Raw genomic sequence first — 19005 nt, 5'->3', positions numbered from 1 at the left:
GATCCTGGTTTGTTTTTTTGTGATTTTTTGTAACTAATTTTTATAAAGAAACAAATACAAGAAAGGTAAACATTTTACAGCTTGAATATGTTACCAAATACTGCACATCTCACAGGATATTGAATAAAATCATGCAACTTTACAACTTGTCAAAGCTGCAAGACCAGACAATACAAAATCAGACAATATTACACAGATATAACATGCTAGAGTGGAGGTAACAATAATGATAATCAAAAGACAAATACAAATAGGCAAAAATATAGGAGAGGGTTGTGGAGCATGACAAGGGAGGGGAAAAAGAGAAGTCAGGTGGAATGGAAGTCTGGCAGTATTTGAGTGAAGCAATCTTTATCCAAATGTATCAAGAGATGGGGACCAATTTCTTTGATTTAATAAAATTGTTCTCTCTTTTGGTAAGCTATTTTTTTCTTTTGCTGGTAACTTAGACAGGTCTGAATACCACTGTTTTATTCTGGATATAAGCCCTACTCCTCCATTTTTGTAAAATCATGTCGCCCTCAAGAAACTTAAGTCTTTGTGGTGGATTAAACTCAGCGTAGTAGGTACATAACCCAGGATGTAATTTTCATCTGACGTTTGGTTGCTGAAGCTCAGCACCGTTTTCACTCGTGTCCACCTCTCTCCACAGCTGCTAGGCTGCTGGACAGTCCCATAGCATATGCATCAGAGTTCCTCTTTCTTTGTTACAGTGCCAACAAACATCAGAGGACAGGGCCCCCATCTTGCACAACCTCTCTGTCTTCCAGTACATTTAAAATAGAAACTTTTGCAGTATATCAGGCATAGCTTGAGATCCACAGAAGCATTTTTAACATTCCATAATGTGCTGTCATTGGGGTTCTTTTAAGGGCTGTGATAACTCCCCTTCCCACGCTTTCACAAAGAATTCCAGACCAGTAGAGTTCCTCTTCATTAATAAAGCATCTTGGCCTCAAAGGACTCCACTGGCTAGCAACATTGTACTGAGCTACCTTAAGGTCAGTATGGATCCCAGAAATATGGCATGAGGCAATGGTAATTGCCATTCAAAAGCCTGGAAAGCCTCCTGATGAAGCAAGAAGCTATAGGCCAATTTCTCTACTATGTATGACCTATAAACTTCTTGAACGTATCATCCTCAAAAGAATACACCCTTTTATTGAGCCAATTATCCTTGTTGAACAGGCAGACTTAACGGCCAAAACGTAGTTGTTGTGACCAAGTTCTGGCACTTACAACTGACATTGAAGCTGGCTATCAAAAAAACCCCTAAAGACTGGCACAGTATTTGTTGACCTGTCATCTGCATATGATACTGTATGGATTAAGGGCCTGATGCTGAAACTTGCTAAAATTATACCTTGCTACCAAACACTTCACCTGCTGTGGACCGTGCTGAGTAACAAACGCCTACAGGTGTACCTTTGTAATAGAATCATAGAATATCAGGGTTGGAAGGGACCTCAGGAGGTCATCTAGTCCAACCCCCTGCTCAAAGCAGGACCAGTCCCCAACTAAATCATCCCAGCCAGGGCTTCGTCAAGCCTGACCTTAAAAACTTCTAAGGAAGGAGATTCCACCACCTCCCTAGGTAACGCATTCCAGTTTTTCACCACCCTCCTAGTGAAAAAGTTTTTCCTAATATCCAACCTAAACCTTCCCCACTGCAACTTAAGACCATTACTCCTTGTTCTGTCATCTGCTACCACTGAGAACAGTCTAGATCCATCCTCTTTGGAACCCCCTTTCAGGTAGTTGAAAGCAGCTATCAAATCCCCCCTCATTCTTCTCTTCCGCAGACTAAATAATCCCAGTTCCCTCAGCCTCTCCTCATAAGTCATGTGTTCCAGTCCCCTAATCATTTTTGTTGCCCTCCGCTGGACTCTTTCCAATTTTTCCACATCCTTCTTGTCGTGTGGGGCCCAAAACTGGACACAGTACTCCAGATGAGGCCTCACCAGTGTCGAATAGAGGGGAACGATCACGTCCCTTGATCTGCTGCCGATGCCCCTACTTATACATCCCAAAATGCCATTGGCCTTCTTGGCATATTGTTGACTCATATCCAGCTTCTCGTCCCCTGTAACCCCTAGGTCCCTTTCTGCAGAACTGCTGCCGAGCCATTTGGTCCCTAGTCTGTAGCGGTGCATTGGATTCTTCCGTCCTAAGTGCAGGACTCTGCACTTGTCCTTGTTGAACTTCATCAGATTTCTTTTGGCCCAATCCTCCAATTTGTCTAGGTCCCTCTGTGTCCTATCCCTACCCTCCAGTGTATCTACCTCTCCTCCCAGTTTAGTGTCATCTGCAAACTTGCTGAGGGTGCAATCCACACCATCCTCCAGATCATTTATGAAGATATTGAACAAAACCGGCCCGAGGACCGACCCTTGGGGCACTCCACTTGATATCGGCTGCCAACTAGACATAGAGCCATTAATCACTACCCGTTGAGCTGACAATCTAGCCAGCTTTCTATCCATCTTATAGTCCATTCATCCAGCCCATACTTCTTTAACTTGCTGGCAAGAATACTGTGGGAGACGGTGTCAAAAGCTTTGCTAAAGTCAAGGAGCAGCACATCCACTGCTTTCCCCTCATCCACAGAGCCAGTTGTCTCGTCACAGAAGGCAATTAGATTCGTCAGGCATGACTTGCCCTTGGTGAATCCATGCTGACTGTTCCTGATCACTTTCCTCTCCTCTAAGTGCTTCAGAATTGATTCCTTGAGGACCTGCTCCATGATTTTTCCAGGGACTGAGGTGAGGCTGACTGGCCTGTAGTTCCCAGGATCCTCCTTCTTCCCTTTTTTAAAGATGGGCACTACATTAGCCTTTTTCCAGTCATCCGGGACTTCCCCCGATTGTCATGAGTTTTCAAAGATAATGGCCAATGGCTCTGCAATCACATCCGCCAACTCCTTTAGCACTCTCGGATGCAGCGCATCTGGCCCCATGGACTTGTGTTTGTCCAGCTTTTCTAAATAGTCCCAAACCACTTCTTTCTCCACAGAAGGCTGGTCACCTCCTCCCCATGCTGTGCTGCCCAGTGCAGTAGTCTGGGAGTTGACCTTGTTCGTGAAGACAGAGGCAAAAAAAGCATTGAGTACATTAGCTTTTTCCACATCCTCTGTCACTAGGTTGCCTCCCTCATTCAGTAAAGGGCCCACACTTTCCTTGACTTTCTTCTTGTTGCTAACATACCTGAAGAAACCCTTCTTGTTACTCTTAACATCTCTTGCTAGCTACAACTCCAGGTGTGATTTGGCCTTCCTGATTTCACTCCTGCATGCCCGAGCAATATTTTTATACTCTTCCCTGGTCATTTGTCCAATCTTCCACTTCTTGTAAGCTTCTTTTTTGTGTTTAAGATCAGCAAGGATTTCACTGTCGTCTGCCAAGCCGGTCGTCTGCCATATTTACTATTCTTTCTATACATCGGGATGGTTTGTCCCTGTAACCTCAATAAGGATTCTTTCAAATACAGCCAGCTCTCCTGGACTCCTTTCCCCCTCATGTTATTCTCCCAGGGGATCCTTCCCATCAGTTCCCTGAGGGAGTCAAAGTCTGCTTTTCTGAAGTCCAGGGTCCGTATTCTGCTGCTTTCCTTTCTTCCCTGTGTCAGGATCCTGAACTTGACCATCTCATGGTCACTGCCTCCTAGGTTCTCATCCACTTTTGCTTCCCCTACTAATAATAAGACCAGCTCACCCTGTATCATAAACAACGGGCTACCACAAGGCTCTGTACTTGCACCAACCCTTTAAAATATTTACATAAGTTACGTGCCTCCAACTAAATCAAGCAACGTCCTAAGTCCCGCAAGGCTTTCTGGGAACATTCGTTAAGCTTCATGCAATTGGGCTACGATCAGAAGGAGGCTTGGAAAGCAGATTGGGCTAAACAAGACTTAAAAAATAAGCACTTTGTGCCAGATCCCACACAGAACGTTCCTAGGTTTGGCTTGGTCAGCTCTGAACTGAATTCGAACCAACCATGGTGGATGCGAATATCTAATGCATAGGACCCTACCAAATTCATGGCCATGAAAAACGCATCACAGATACTGAAATCTGGTTTCCCCTATGAAAGTTGGTCTTTTGTGTGCTTTTACCCTGAACTATACAGATTTCATGGGGGAGACCAGTGTTTCTCAAATTGGGGGTCCTTCCCCAAAAGGGAGTTGCGGGGGGAGGGGGTATTCTAGGGGAGTTGCGTATTGACACCCTTAATTCTGCATTGTCTTCAGAGCTGGGTGGCTGGAGAGCAGCAGCTGTTGGCCAGGCGCACAGTTCTGAAGGCAGTGCCCCGCCAGCAGCAGCGCAGAAGAGTAGCAATACTATACCGTGCCATCCTTTACTTCTGCGCTGCTACTTTCAGAGCTGGGCAGCCAGAGAGTGTCAGCTGCTGACTAAGGGCTCAGCTCTGCAGTCAGCAGTGCAGACGTAAGGATGGCAATACCACACCATGCCATCCTTATTTCTGCACTGCTGCTGGCAGTGGTTCTGCCTTCAGAGCTGGGCTCCCGGCCAGTAGTCACTGCTCTCCAGCTGCCCAGCTCTGAAGACAGGGCCATCACCAGCAGGAGTGCAGAAGTAAGTGTAGCAGTACTGCAACCTCTCCTCCCCCCCCAATAACCTTGCAACCCCCTCACAACTCCTTTTTGGGTCAGAACCCTCACAATTACACCACCATGAAATTTCAGATTTAAATAGCTGAAGTCATGAAATTTATGATTTTTAAAATGTCATGGCCCTGAAATTGACCAGAATGGACCATGAATTTGGTAGGGCCCAACCAATGCACAAATGGAAAATCAAGGACTCCCCGGCAGTGTTCCCTCTAAATTTTTCCATCCATGTGTGAATGAATTTTGTTATGTGCACCATATTGAGGTAATGTGTGGATGTGCGCCACCAGTAAGAACAATAAACCTGGATATAATATATATTTTTAAAATGTTACCATAGGGATAATTACTCCAGTCAGGACAGGTTAGGCATTTTAGAACTCACTACTCAAAGAATTAAATTTAAGCGTAAGAGAGAAATAAAAATTATGAAATGCATAGACCAGTCAAAAAATTAAAACAACACACTTTGAAAGAAGTATCAAGTAACAACAGTAATAATACAAATATATGTTGAGAGCAGGGTGGATAAAAATAAATGATTAAAAAAAATAATAATAAAAATCAGATTTCTTTATTTAAATTGGATTTTTTTTATTTAAATTGGATTTTTTAAATTTAAATTGGATTTTTTTTAAATAAAATGCTTTTTGAGGAAAAAACCATCTAAAAATAGTTTTAATTAAGATACATTATAGCCCAAAGATATCTCATCACAGAATAGGGATTATAAATTATAATTCTGTAGTATGAGACAATATATTCATGTAATGTTTAAGAAAAGTCTTGTAAATGAGTCCAATAGTGCATGGATTATGGGGTTGCAGGGGCTTCTGTATAGATTATTGAGGTTAATCGTTCCATCTACCCAATGGGACTCAGTGCTCAGTCTAGAAGATACCATCAGAGATGCTTAGTTTTGCAGTTCTCAGACTGTGGATTTGTGTCTCCAGAGATAACATGCTTGTTAACAGCAAAAATGTTTTTAAATAAATAAATACTATATAGTGGTGAGAAATAACAGACCTCAACCCTATTGTCCCTCTGCAAATTTGTGTACACAGGGTCAATCCCTTACACCTCTCTCTAAAAGTGCAAAGTTTCAAAAAGTTCAATGAATAGAAGATTGTTGGGGGTGGAATAGATCTGACAAGCAGAAGACGTCTGGAGATAAATGTGAGAATGGAGGGACAGGCAGTAGAAACAAAAGTGAAACTGTTTGAGCAGCGTATTCCAGAAGTCTTGAGGTCTTTCTGAGTGTAGCCTTCATTGATTTGAGATCTACCATACCATTCTCTCACTAGAAGGGAAAACCTATAATGGCAGCAGGCCGTAAAAGAGACCCAGTTTGGGAATAAGAACCATTCAAGAAATATATGTATGTTGATGTTTTAAAGAAAGTCAAACCAGTGAACTGGTGGGGGTCACTTAAGCAATTGGATTCAGAGTCTGTTGAAGTGATAATCTCACTTTTAACCGCAGTAGAATATTTTCTTCCTTTGGACTAATTCATTCCAAATTGAGAGATCGTTTGGGACCTGAAAAAGCTTGTTTTTCTTTTCCATATTATGAACAAACAGGAAAATGAAGGTGAAGACGTCTGAGTTAGCTGCAGAAGACAATATTTTAAGTTTCTCATGTTGACCTGGCTGACGTAGGTTGATTTAATTTTTTTTAAATATTTCATTTAACTATTTTAATTAAAAACAATTTTAACAAAAACAAACCTGATTTTAAACAACTCAAATGTTTAACTAAATTCAAAAATTCATATGCTCGTTTTTTTAAAATATTATATATTTGCTGTTGAAGAAAAAAATCCAGAATACATAACATTGTTGTTTTAGTTAAATGAAACAATTTAAATGTCTGTCTGGTGATGTTCTCCTCCTAATATAGCATGGCAAGAAAATCCTTCAAATATTAATGATTAGCCTGTTGAACTGGAGATCATTCGCCTCCCAATGACTTCATAAAAATCTGCTTCAATTACCTTTGGTAAATGAAATAACCAAACAATCATTCATTTTCTGATATAGCTGTAAAATTAATCTGAAAAGTTTTCAAAATAAGTCACTTGAAAAATGTATAGTATGTACCTTTGAAAAATGAAACCTGCATCTACCTCTGAGTTGTGAAGAATATGTATTAAGGTTATAACAACCAGCAAGAATGCACTTTTATGTAGAAATCCATGAGTAAATACAGTCTTCCTGACTAGTGATTTAAATCAAATCCACCCTGGTTGGGAGGTGAGTATGAAAGACTGTGTATGTGTGTGAGAGAGAGACAGAGACAGACAAGTGCTGCCCCTTTAAGTATGCTGCCTTTTAAAGTAGATCGGCACTCCAGCAATCTGAAGCCTGCTTGTTCAGAGACAGCAACAGCTGCTAGCAAGCTACCTCCATCCTATGCCCTGTAGTGTCTTCCACATCCGCTCTGTGGAGATGGTTACAGGAGCTGGGGGAGGGCGACACCCTGACATCAGTGCCTTCTCCCCACTCTGCACAGCAAGCAGGAGGCTTCTGGAAGCAGCTGGCCAGGGGTTCCAAGGCAGAGGGCAGGAGCAGCACTGCAGTCGGGGAGGGGACACCTGAAGTGCAAGACACTTGATAGCCTGCTGAGTGGCTTCCCGGCCGCGCAGCTTAGAGGGAACTTAGCTCCCTGGTGTGCGAGTGTGGGTTCCTATGACAGACCATCGAACATATCACTACCTACTGCCTAATTTATAAATATGAAGGAGGCATTACTGCAATAAATGCTGCTACTCCTGAGGTAGCCATTTGGCTCGATCAATTTCAGGTGAAATTGTACTTGCTGCTCTACACCAGCCATATGAAAGAATAATAAAGAAAGCATACATAATGGACATGGGCCTAGGAAGTTTATGAAACATTTCCAAGGTTCCCAGTAGCTCTGAAGACTCTGGCAGTCATGTAGCGTCTGGTCCAAACTGATACATTAGTAAGTGTTTTAGTTGTAAGTACTCAGGTATCAGGGGGTAGCCGTGTTAGTCTGTATCCACAAAAACAATATCTGAAGAAGTGGGTTTTTTTACCCATGAAAGCTTGTGCCCAAATAAATATGTTAGTCTTTAAGTTGTAAGTGCTGCCACTCCAGTAAGGGTGACATGTCACTCTCATTGCTTTAGTGTTAGAAAAGAGAGAGCCCTCATCCATGACTAATTGGGAAATCCGTATTATGCCCTTCTTCAACTAGTTCGTCCAGATTTATATTTTTTCCCCTTCAATTTGCAAGTCTGGGTTACCCCAGGGAGGTGCTTTTGCATGATGTCGAGGATGAAAATGGTAGGCCTTAGCTAGGATGGCCCAGACCCTTTGTGCAGCCACCACTGTAGGCACCTTATTTTTCTCAATAGGACAAAAAGAGGAACTGAGCATCTGCAGGGGGAATTGGATGCATTGATATCTGCATTGATTCCCACCCATGTGGGTATAAGGGTATTAGCTTGTTGGAACCAGTGACATCTGTGGTATGATAAAAGCATAATAATAATTTTGTAGGTCTGGGAACCCAAATCCCGCCTTGCCTATAAGGAGCTGGAGTTTTTTAAGTAATAGTTTTGGGTGTTGACCCATCCCCCCAGTCTCTAATAATAATATTAAATTTTCTAAAATAAGACAGAGGGCTATATACAGGTAGGCCGCTTAAATATAGAGGAGCCTAAGCAGAATATTCATTTTTTATCGTTTTTATTCTTTCCCATAGGCTCAGGTAGAGAAGATGCCACCTATTTGTATCACTAGTTATTTGAAAGAGCACAGGATCTAAATTTATCTTCACTAGTTTGTTAATGTTTCTTGGTACTTAATTGCATCAGTTTGCCTATGGAAATTCTATTGTGAAAAAGCCCCACTATCTGGCATTTGGGAGATTTTGAGTAGTTCTGATTTTTCCCTATTTATTTTGTAACCAAATATTGCTCTGAATTTTTGAATTAGTGATAGGAGGCCTGAAATAGTGGTTTTTGGTTTGGATATGTACAGAAGGGCATCATCTGCATATAACATCAATTTATACTCCATGGAACCAAGTTGTATGTCTTAAATATCTGGATGAGCCCAGGTAGCTATTGTCAAGGGCCCAAGAACCAAATAAAAAAGTAGTGGAGTCAGTGGGCACCCTTGAGTGGTATCCCAGAAGAGACTGAAAGTATCTAAGGTCACATTGTTGGTTGTGATATGAGAGGTTGGGTGAGAGTATAATGGTTGTATCCAGGAACTAACTATGAGTCCAAATCCAAATTTTTGTAGGGTATAAAACATATTTCTTCAGTCTGCCCTATCAAAAGCCTTTTCTGCATCTAAGGCTAATATGCCTTATGGTCATCTTATTTCACTGCGATAATACCAGTAAGTTGTCATGACAGCCTCTGACAAACCCAACTTGATTTGGCTGTATGATAGAACCTAAAACCTCCAGTCTTATCTCTGGAACTTTTGCCAATAAATTGACATCACTATTAATACGTGAAATTGGAACATAATGTGGCCTAAGTTCCCTCTAAGCTGCGTGGCTGCGCAGCAGCCTATTAAGTGCAGATGCTCAGGGCTGTGGTGGGGAGAGGAGCCCCGGCCCCAGTCCGGACCTGCCACGGCCGGGGGAGCGGCGCCCTGGCCCCAGCCCAGGACCTGCCGCGGCCAGGGGAGAGGTGCCCCTCCCACGGCCCCAATCCAGCCTGGACCGGCTGGGGAAGAGGCGCCTATCCCGCGGCCCCAGCTCCAGAGCTTCCGCGCTGGGGAGAGGCACCTCTCCCGCACCAGCCTAGGTGCTGCTGCTGGGAGAGAGGGCTGGGGGAAGTTCTCTCTCCCCGCCATAGTCCCGGGGTAGCCTACACTCCAAACCCCTCATCCCCGGCCACACCCCAGAGCCCTCACCCCCACAACCCTCTGCCCCAGCCTTGAGCCCCCTCCCAAACTCGGAACCCCTCGGCCATATCCCCACCACATGAATTTTGTTATGAGCATCAATATGGAGGTGATGTCACACATCACCTCCATATTGGTGCACATAAGAAAATTCAGTTCACACATGTGTGGGAAAAATTAGAGGGAACACTGATTTATGTGGCATCTCTTCCTGGTTTAGGAATAACTGATATTAGGGCTTCTCTCAGTGTAGAGGGAAGGTTGTCCTCTGGGAGTGACTTATTACACTTTTAAGCATCTTGTCAGATAGAAGATCAGGGAAGTAGCTAAGCCATCTGGCCTGGGGGCTTTCCGCACTTGCATGTTCTTAATCACCTCAACTCATCCTCCATTAGGGGTGTGTCAAGGTTTCTGTGTTAGGCCGCAGTAATTTGCAGAATGTAAAATTTTTGAAAAATTGATTCAAAGCATCTGTGGAGGGCTGTTGTACATATGTTTATAGAAATTAAAGAACACTTTATTATTATGTTTAGTTGATGTCCATAATTTACTATGTTTATAGAATCATAGGACTGGAAGGGACCTCGAGAGGTCATCTAGTCCAGTCCCCTACACTCATGGCAGGACCATTCCAGACAGGTGTTTGTCTAACCTGCTCTTAAAAATCTCCAGTGATGGGGATTCCACAACCTCCCTAGGCAATTTATTCCAGTTCTTAACTACCCTGACAGAAAGTTTTTCCTAATGTCCAACAGAAACCTCCCTTGCTGCAATTTAAGCCCATTGCTTCTTGTCCTATCCTCAGAAGTTAAGAAGAACAATTTTTCTCCCTCCTTGTAACAACCTTTTATGTACTCAAACTGTTATCATGTCCCCTCTCCGTCTTCTCTTTTTCAGACTAAACAAACCCAATTTTTTCAATCTTCCCTCATAGGCCATGTTTTCTAGATCTTAAATCATTTTTGTTGCTCTTATCATGGACCATGTCTTTTGTCTTAGGTGGTATGCCAGCAACTTTCCAGCTCTTTCACCCAATTCCCAGAAGTTCCGCCTGAGTCAAAATAGGATGAATTCAAACTGCGCCGAGTGCAGCTTGTTAAATGAATATCTACAGTTCTTCAGATCACAGCAAATCTGGAGATGGGTCTGTGCCATAAGACAAATCAAGCTCTTTTTAATTTTTTTCTAAATGGCTATCGTATTTTCTCCATGATCTCTCTTCTTGGCAGATGCAAAACTTATAAATCTACTCCTCAAATAGTCCTTGAGTGTCTCCCACAATAGCTGCTAGAAGATGGTGAGGGTTCGTTTGCCTCCAGGAGCAGGCCAATTTCTTTCTCCATGAGAATTCTGAAATGGAGTGTAATAGAAATGAAAAATGAAATCTCCATCTACATGGCTGTTCATCACCTGGGTCTGTTGCTATTTTATAGGGACATGATCTGAGACAGCAGTTGTATTAATGGAAGAGTCAATTACAGAATTAACCAAGTCTCTGGAGATCAAAAAGAAATCTCTATGAGAATAGGACCCATGTAGCAGAGAAAAGTAGTCCTTACCCAATACAGCTTTTTTTTGCCAGAAAGTTCACAATAAAAGTTGTCGTGCACGCAAGTTCTATGGGATAGTATTTACTTTGGTAATTGAATAGATATGGAGTACAGACCATGATGCTACCACCTTAATTGGGTCAAAACAATCACTGGAGTTGCTAAAGGAAGTTAAGTTCGGGAAAGTAATTTTAAAAATTGTACCTTTTAATTGCATTTACAGTACTTGTTACTGTATTTGCCTGCTCCCTGTGAGATCTATTTTCAGTGCTGTGACCAGGGAGTTGGTCATTTCACTTGCATTAATTTTTATAGAAGATGTATGCCAGGTAAGTTTCATGTCATAGCTGGTTAGTTTTTTATTGTTATCAATGAGAAGTTAAGACTCGGGGAAACTGCAGGTGTCTATTTCCTAGAACTAATGTTTAGATGCATAATGGGATTTGGCTGTCATTCGATAGCCGTACCATTAACCCCAGGCCTTTACTTCACATGTTTTTGGCAGCTCTCTCAATTTTTCACACTTTTCAGTCCTTTAGGGTTAAAACCTTGCCTGTTAGTAAATTTTCTTAGCAATGTATTAAGACAGCAAACAAAATGGGAAGATTCTCTGCCCAGTCTGTAGCACATCAGCATTTAAACTCCAGTTAAATCTATGGAATTGAAATGGAGAACAAACCAGTCTTCAGATGATAGAGTTCCTCCCTACTCCTCTGGACCTAGTGCAAGTTGGAACCAATGTAATAGAGGTGGTGGGTTATGTAGACTATTTTAAATACTATTATTAAATGAAGACCCTCTCTGACTATATGCCAAGGTTCTAATTTGACATTACCAATTCACTGTTTACTAGTCAGACTGCAGCTATAGTTGCTAATTGGACAGAGAGACTGTTATGTCCACCCTTCACTGTTTTTTCCAGTTGGAGAAAGAGCTTTGGGTGGGTTTTTTATACATATTTTCTTCTCTCTTTTCCCTTCATTTTCCCCTTGTTTTGATTTGCTTTTTCAATTTAAAAAAAGCATAATTGTTCTCTCCAGTAATGTGCTACTTATAACTTTTTTTGAAATATTAAAAGATACACTTAGCTAAATTGAAAATAGAATTAGCAAATTAGAAAATAGTTATGATAATTAAACAGTAACTCCATTGATAGGTGCAGGAAGGCAAGGCAAGTCCATTGGCAACAGAGGTCATTAAACAGGAATTTGCATTACTGCTTCTGTTATCTCTTTAAAAACTTTTGTAATTAACTTTCTGTACTGAATGTGACTCTTTCCTTTAGATGTTTTCAGAGATGTCTGCACAAAATGACCTTATTTCCCCCACCTCGAATTCTGCTTTTTCTGCTGACTGAATAGGTACCATGAGGTTGAAACCAAAGGCCATAGTGTCAGAATGTGAATTTAGGTAACTTCTCCCCATTCCCTTAGTGTAACGCTCTGCTTTTAATTAGTTACGTGAAAAAGGTGTTTGGTTTTCTTTTCTGGAAATGAAAATGGTGGAAGCAGGTGACTTTTTGTTTTGTCCTGGAAAAGGGATGAATAAGCAGAATTTGCAGTTAATTGCTTTTGTACATCTCTCCTTGATAATCACGTTGACTACTTATGATCCAGAACTGGAGTGCTACAATCCAAGTAAATAAGCAGAGTTCTCTGCAATGCTTTCTTAAAATGCATACAGTTTTATCTTTTTCTCCTTTTCTACTAAAGTATAATCCCTTCAGATTGGCAGACATGGGATCTCTTTAATAGCTAGAGTTGTGGACTAGTTATGTATTAAGACTGGGGTTTAGATAGGTACGTAATTCCAGCAGGCTAATTCCTATTGATTTTCAATGGGAGTTAGTTGCTTAACTTCCTTAGGCACCTTTTGAAAACACCACTTTAAAATAATGGTTGAAATCAATACCACCTTTGTGTGTAAGGCGGAAAGATGTGATATTATTGACGTCTTAAGGTACATTATTCATTTGATTATATAAAACAGCAGAGTAAATCAAGCACAATATGATCTGTTTTTTGCTTTTATAAATGCTTTGTGAAACAATAAAATACATGTACCTGTGGGAACCTGGGTACTGAGAGATGGACCATTGATCAGATCTGGCATGGCAAATTTTACACTTGTGAAGTCACCATTGTTAATGTCTGTGTGCACTTGAAAAGCGTTTTTTCCCAAGCCTGTTGTTCAACTCCATATTCTGAAAGTGTTGTTAATGTGTGTAATGTGTCATTCTGTTTCAGACAAAACCCGGAAACAACATTTGAAGTGTATGTTGAAGTAACCTGTCCAGGGACAAGCAGCATTGGAGCAGGTACTATTTTGCATTTGAATTCTACTTATTTTTTATGTCAAACTTTTCAGAGATCATATAATATAATCTACAATAGTGATGCAAACACTAAAATGTTTTCTAAAAACTTAAGGGAGCACGTTACTACGGTATACAGTTTTAGTCTTTGATTTTATGGATTGAATCCTCTAAAATTTTAAGAACAGGATTAGGAGTTAGGAAATCCTGAGTTCTAATTCAGACTTTTACTCACTTCATGGTCTTGGGCAAATCATTTAACTTCTCTGCCTCAATTTGCCTCATAAACTGGGGATAATGTTTACTTCACAGGGATGTTGTGAAGATTAAAATGGCACCATCAATGTAAACATCAAACTATGAACATTTTTTATCTGATGCTGTTACAAGTAATACTTAAGCAGAAACTGAAGGTTTTACAGACCTTCTGGATAGCATTTCCTACAAGGCAGCTTTCTCCTTCTTCTTGTTAATATACTGGCCAAGTCTACTCTCCTCGTTCCTCCAACATTTTCCTTTCAAAGAAGTAATAAGACCTAGAAAATAGTTGTAAAACGGTTTGATTGCAACTTTTCATTATCAAAAATTACTTCATGTCCAAATAGTCCAGGCAATTTTTTCCACGCAGTATTCTTCAGGCAAAAATGGTTCATATGAGTATTTCAGAAAAATTCCATAATCATCAAAACACAGACGTAGATATACTTAGATGATTTAACTATTTTTTCTTAAACTTAAGAAAGATTGACAGCAGGCAGGGAAAGCCAAGTTGAAATTCTTAATCTTGGAACTAGTTCATAGCACTCTGTTTATGAAGTCATTCTGTGGTGGGCCATCTGATAAGAGATATGAAAAGGAGAGATTGGTCAACACTTCCTGGAGTAATATCTCCTTGAGGTCGTTCCTGGAGTGAGCAGACATGAGCAAACATGTAGGCTGGTGGATTATAATGAGGCTGAAGGTGGCTAGGATTTTTAGGAGTGTACCAATAGGAAGCCACTCCTCTCCAGTTACCACCAATCAACAAATACCAAATTATGAATTATAATAAATGAAGAGCAAATAACTTTCTTTTTTCTGCCATTTATTTGTCCTGTCCAAAAGAGTTATAAGTAGAGTACAGTGTTGGTGTGTCCTACTGTTGTATAATCCACTATCTCTGCCATTTGACATAAATGCAAGGGTTTCATTTTATAACTGGTCCTTGTTCCTGCACATCTGATCTGTTTTTCCAGTGTCAGAAAATATGAACAAATTTAACCATAAACGTTATATTGTACAGTACTAGTGTCTGGGTGTAATCTTCTTTTTGAAGTTTGTTTGCATCCCCCTGGAGGGATTAATTTCCTGCTGTGGGAAGGGGGTTAAAAAGTGCTGCAAGTACTTTTCTGGTTTTTAATTGGAGGATTTAGTATGCACTTTGTTCTATAAACAAAGTGATTCTGTGGGAGCTGAATTTTGTTTTTGTTTTTGTTTTGTATAGTAATATGTTCGCACCAGCCAAATCTTCAGAAATTGTTCTTTTTTTAAATGATGGTATATAAAAAAAAGAAAATTGGGGAGGGGATTATGTGACGCTAATCTGCTACCAGATAGCTTTTAAAATAGTTTTAAAGTGATTCATACTGAATCAGAAATGTCTAAATGCATATTCCATCATTTAAAATATTTTTTTACCCTTTTCCAGACAGGTTCTTGACATGTTTATCCATTCTAGTACATGTTTAATCCATGATGGGGTTTTTTTTTAGTGATTTTATGGTAAATGACACAGAAATGTATATACATGTTTTATTGCAATAAAGACTGACTGGAAAAGGCACACTAAACAGCTAGAAACAGCTGCTGTGGACTTCTAAGTGTTTACCATCTAAGTGTGTATAAAGTGTAAAAAGAACAGTTTTATCAGGGATGTGTAATCAAATATATTTTCCCTCCTAATGGGGCTGAAATCATCTGATGATTTCGGGACAAATTTCTTTGATGTTCTGTGTCTTACATAATTCTTCTGTAACTTCATCTGTTTTTTGCTGGTATGGATTTGAGAAAATGCTGCAAAGTTTTAAAGCCACTGATATGTTATACTGAAAGTGTGTCTGCTTGTGGGGTGGTGAAAGCAGCCTCCATTTTGCTGAGGGTACTAATCCAAAAGTTTACATGGTGAGATGTTTCTTGCCATGTATAAAATTTTAAAAAAATGCTTTTAATTACAATTGGTATGTCCTAGCTCAGTGGTTCTCAACGAGGGGTACGTGTACCCCTGGGGGTACTCAGAGGTCTTCCAGGGGGTACATCAACTTCTCTAGATATTTGCCTTATTTTACAACAGGCTACTTAAAAAGCACTAGTGAAGTCAGTACAAACTAAAACTGCATACAGACAATGACTTGTTTATACTGCTCTATGTACTACACACTGAAATGTAAGTACAGTATTTATATTCCAGTTGATTTATTTTATAATTATATGGTAAAAATGAGAAAGTGTTACTGAAAAATTCCTTAATGTGTTGCGTACACAATCAGGCATAAAAATACAAGTGTCACAAGTAGTTTTTAAGTGAGGTGAAACTTGGGGGTACACAAGAGATATCAGACTCCTGAAGGGGGCATAGTAGCCTGGAAAGGTTGAAAGCCACTGATCCAGAACACAGAATCAGATTATGAAAGTTTATGGGTACTAATACAGTAAAGGCCTTTTTGTCTAGAAATAAAAGCATTGAAATTTTGTGAAAACATAAGTAAGTGTGTTAATTTCTTTACAGTTGTTGTTTTCCACTCAAAATAATCTAAAATTGAGTGATATACTATCTCCTGTATTTTGCTTAAAGCTGATTTTTAGGATTTAATTTATTACTTCAAAATAAAAGCCTACTCATATTGCAAAAAAATCTGTTCTATTGTGGTTTCATGTCTTTTTAAAGTAGCTATGTGTATACAATTAACTACTAAAATTCTGATTGTTCCATATACCATAGGCAGAAACCTCTGGGAAAAGGATGTTTTTTTTTTATATTGGAACAGTTGTTACAACCATCTTCAAAAATATATAAATGTACTGGTTTCAGCTCAGATGCATGTGAACACTGATCATAATTATGAAGGCATTCAACATGTACTTTGACATATATTTTGGTTTGCATGGGAGAGAATATGTATGTTTGTTTTATCTCCTCTAATAAAAATAAAAGAACTGCCAGTCTTTTTAGTAGTGCACCAAAATTTAGTTGAGAGATTGCTTACATTAGGTGAAAGGCTATTATGGCATGAAAGAATATAATAACTGTGCAGAATATGTTGCTTTAGACCTAGAGTACCACATTTCAGAAGGGTGAAGTAGCTCTGAGAGGACTCCCACTGCATGAAGAAACCATTTCCCTGACGTTTCTGTGCTCCAGGATTTCTTCCCCAGAAATTATAGGTTGAGGGAAAAGGGTGGCTGACTAGAAGATAAGTTCTCTGCTGTACAAGGTGGAGGAAGAAAAAATTCCACCAAATACAATGAAGTAGACAAAGCAAGCACCTATTATCATAGTGCATAGGAACCCCAGTAATGGATCAGAATCCCATTGTGCCAGGATTCTGTACAAACAGAACAAAAAGACTGTCCCTGCCTCAAAGAGCTTACAACCTAAGTATAGAACAAGAGAGAGATTAATACGAAAAGGGGACAGGACACACAGTCTGGTTACTGCAGGCGGGGCAGGTGGGGAGGTACTGGGTCATTACCCGCGCCAGCCCCTACTCAGCCAAGGCCACCTCCGATCTGTGTCAAGTAGCTGCAGCTCACACCCCCGGCAAAGCAGGTGAGTCCTTCCTGACCCTGGCAGGGGAATGGGAGGGGAAAAGCAGTGAGTGGCTGAAGAGGAGTGGATGGGGGCAGGGTCCCAGGGGGAAGAAGAAGGGCAGGGGAGGTTCCGGCACTCCTACTGGAGTGTCTGTTTTTTAAATATTACCAACTTGGCAACCCTAGGGGGAGTACAAGGAAACAGTGAGACCATACTGTCTAAAATAGACTCCTTCCCCTACCCTGTTCCTGTCTTGTCTAACACAGGTAGAGGAACAGTGTGATGGCAGCAAACATCATGTTAGTTCTACAGCTGTTTTTTGATAGGGTGGGTTTACTTTGGAGGAGATCAGCTAAATGGAAATAAGAAAGGGGAGGAAAGAGAAGTAGGGGACAGGGCAGGGGAGGAGAGTGTTCGGAGGGGCAGGTGTGGAGTGAAGCTGAGCTGAAAACACTGTGAAGGAAAGGGAGTTAGAGGGCTGGAGCAAACAATCACTCAGCACGGAGCAAGGAAAGTCGCTCTCAGAACATTCTAGTTTTGACTGGAATGTCCAGAGGTCCCTGCTTTTAGTGCTTTGAGTGCTCCTCTTTCTACCAGCTGAGGACTCTGGCTGGCTCCTCTGCAATTCTCACCCAAGGCCACATGGTAAGGGGGATGGGAAGCACTGCCAGGGTACAAGTCACCCCAGTGTGTGTGTGTGTGTGGGGGGGGGGGGGGGGGGGGGGGGATAGGGGTGGGAGTGGCTGTATTCCCTTCACAGTTCTGGATCTAGGGGCCTGCTGGGGGGAGGAGTGGTCCTGGCTGGGCCCCATTTTATGTGCTTCCCCTCGTGCAGCAGTCCCTGTTTTGCTTGCTTCTGTGCCTGTTGGCTGATGTCTTTCAATGAGTTGGGGTCTGGATGGAAGGAGAAATCTGTGGAGGATGTTTTGTTTACTAAGTAGGAAATAGTTTCTGGGCCAGATCCTCAGTGCTTTTCTGTGTCTACCAGACCTGGGTTGAGGGTGTTACAAATAGTTTTTATGACTCCTCTCTCAGCTGTGCCCATTCCTTACTGAGCCTTCAGTTTTGAGGTTTGTTCAGTTCTAGTGTCTAATCTGCAAAATGAAAAAAGATATGTGAAAAATTTCTTTTAATGTTTGCTGTGTACTAACAATAGCCTTCCAGGAAAATCTTATAATTTATTCTCTGTGGCTGTGACTTACAAATTTTGTCCTTCCACATTTGTGGCATTTAATTCAGTTCCACTGTTTACTTGTCAGTATCAGGAAGATGTGTGAGCTCTTGCTTTTGTATATTCATCAACCTTATTTCGGCAATTGTAGAATTCCCAGTGAATCACTTCTGTAACCTTCGAGATGCTAAATGAGGTGTGGGATGCACATTTTGAAAACCATTAGACTAACGAATCTCATTTGCAACTACACACATTTGAATAACTATAATGCTTTTAAGGAAATATGTATTTAAGGAAAAACAATTAACCAACCAGTTTTCCATCCTTGACCTCTTGGCGGCTGATCTTGACTTCAGTGGGAGCAGGTTCAGGCCTTTGATGAATTTAAGATGGATAGTCATTTTTAAGACCTTACTTTCTAGAATTACATGAGAACTCGTAACTGGTCCTATCTTAGCTTTTCAGTTGTGATTCTTTCTTAACTGGGTTTGTCAGGACTTCACACTTTTTTACTTAATACTTGAATAATGCAGTTTACTAGGGGTTTTGCTTTTATTAGTTCCACTGTATAGCACTCCTCTGAAGTTGTTACCATGTGCTGATAAAAATGCTGATACCTTCTCAGTAGTTGTCTCAGCTGCAGAATAGAACAGGAAGAATAG

General features: G+C 40.7%; 1 protein-coding gene across 15 annotated transcripts in view; it reads left to right on the top strand.

Moving 5' to 3' along the window:
- Positions 1–19005, top strand: part of DENND1A (DENN domain containing 1A) — a 372477-nt gene that overhangs the window by 10613 nt on the left and 342859 nt on the right. For 9 of the 15 annotated variants that reach the window (XM_043530795.1, XM_043530794.1, XM_037879472.2 and 6 more), the window contains exon 2: positions 13315–13385. In XM_043530795.1, coding sequence (XP_043386730.1) covers positions 13315–13385 — 71 coding nt within the window. Of the gene's footprint in view, positions 1–6226; positions 6284–12227; positions 12479–13314; positions 13386–19005 lie in introns of those variants that run through there. The other 6 variants (XM_037879473.2, XM_037879477.2, XM_037879478.2 and 3 more) reach the window with 6 other exon arrangements.

The sequence above is a fragment of the Chelonia mydas genome, chromosome 16, assembly GCF_015237465.2.
Source record: "Chelonia mydas isolate rCheMyd1 chromosome 16, rCheMyd1.pri.v2, whole genome shotgun sequence".
NCBI lineage: Eukaryota > Metazoa > Chordata > Testudines > Cheloniidae > Chelonia > Chelonia mydas.
This window is presented reverse-complemented; position numbering and strand designations above follow the sequence as displayed.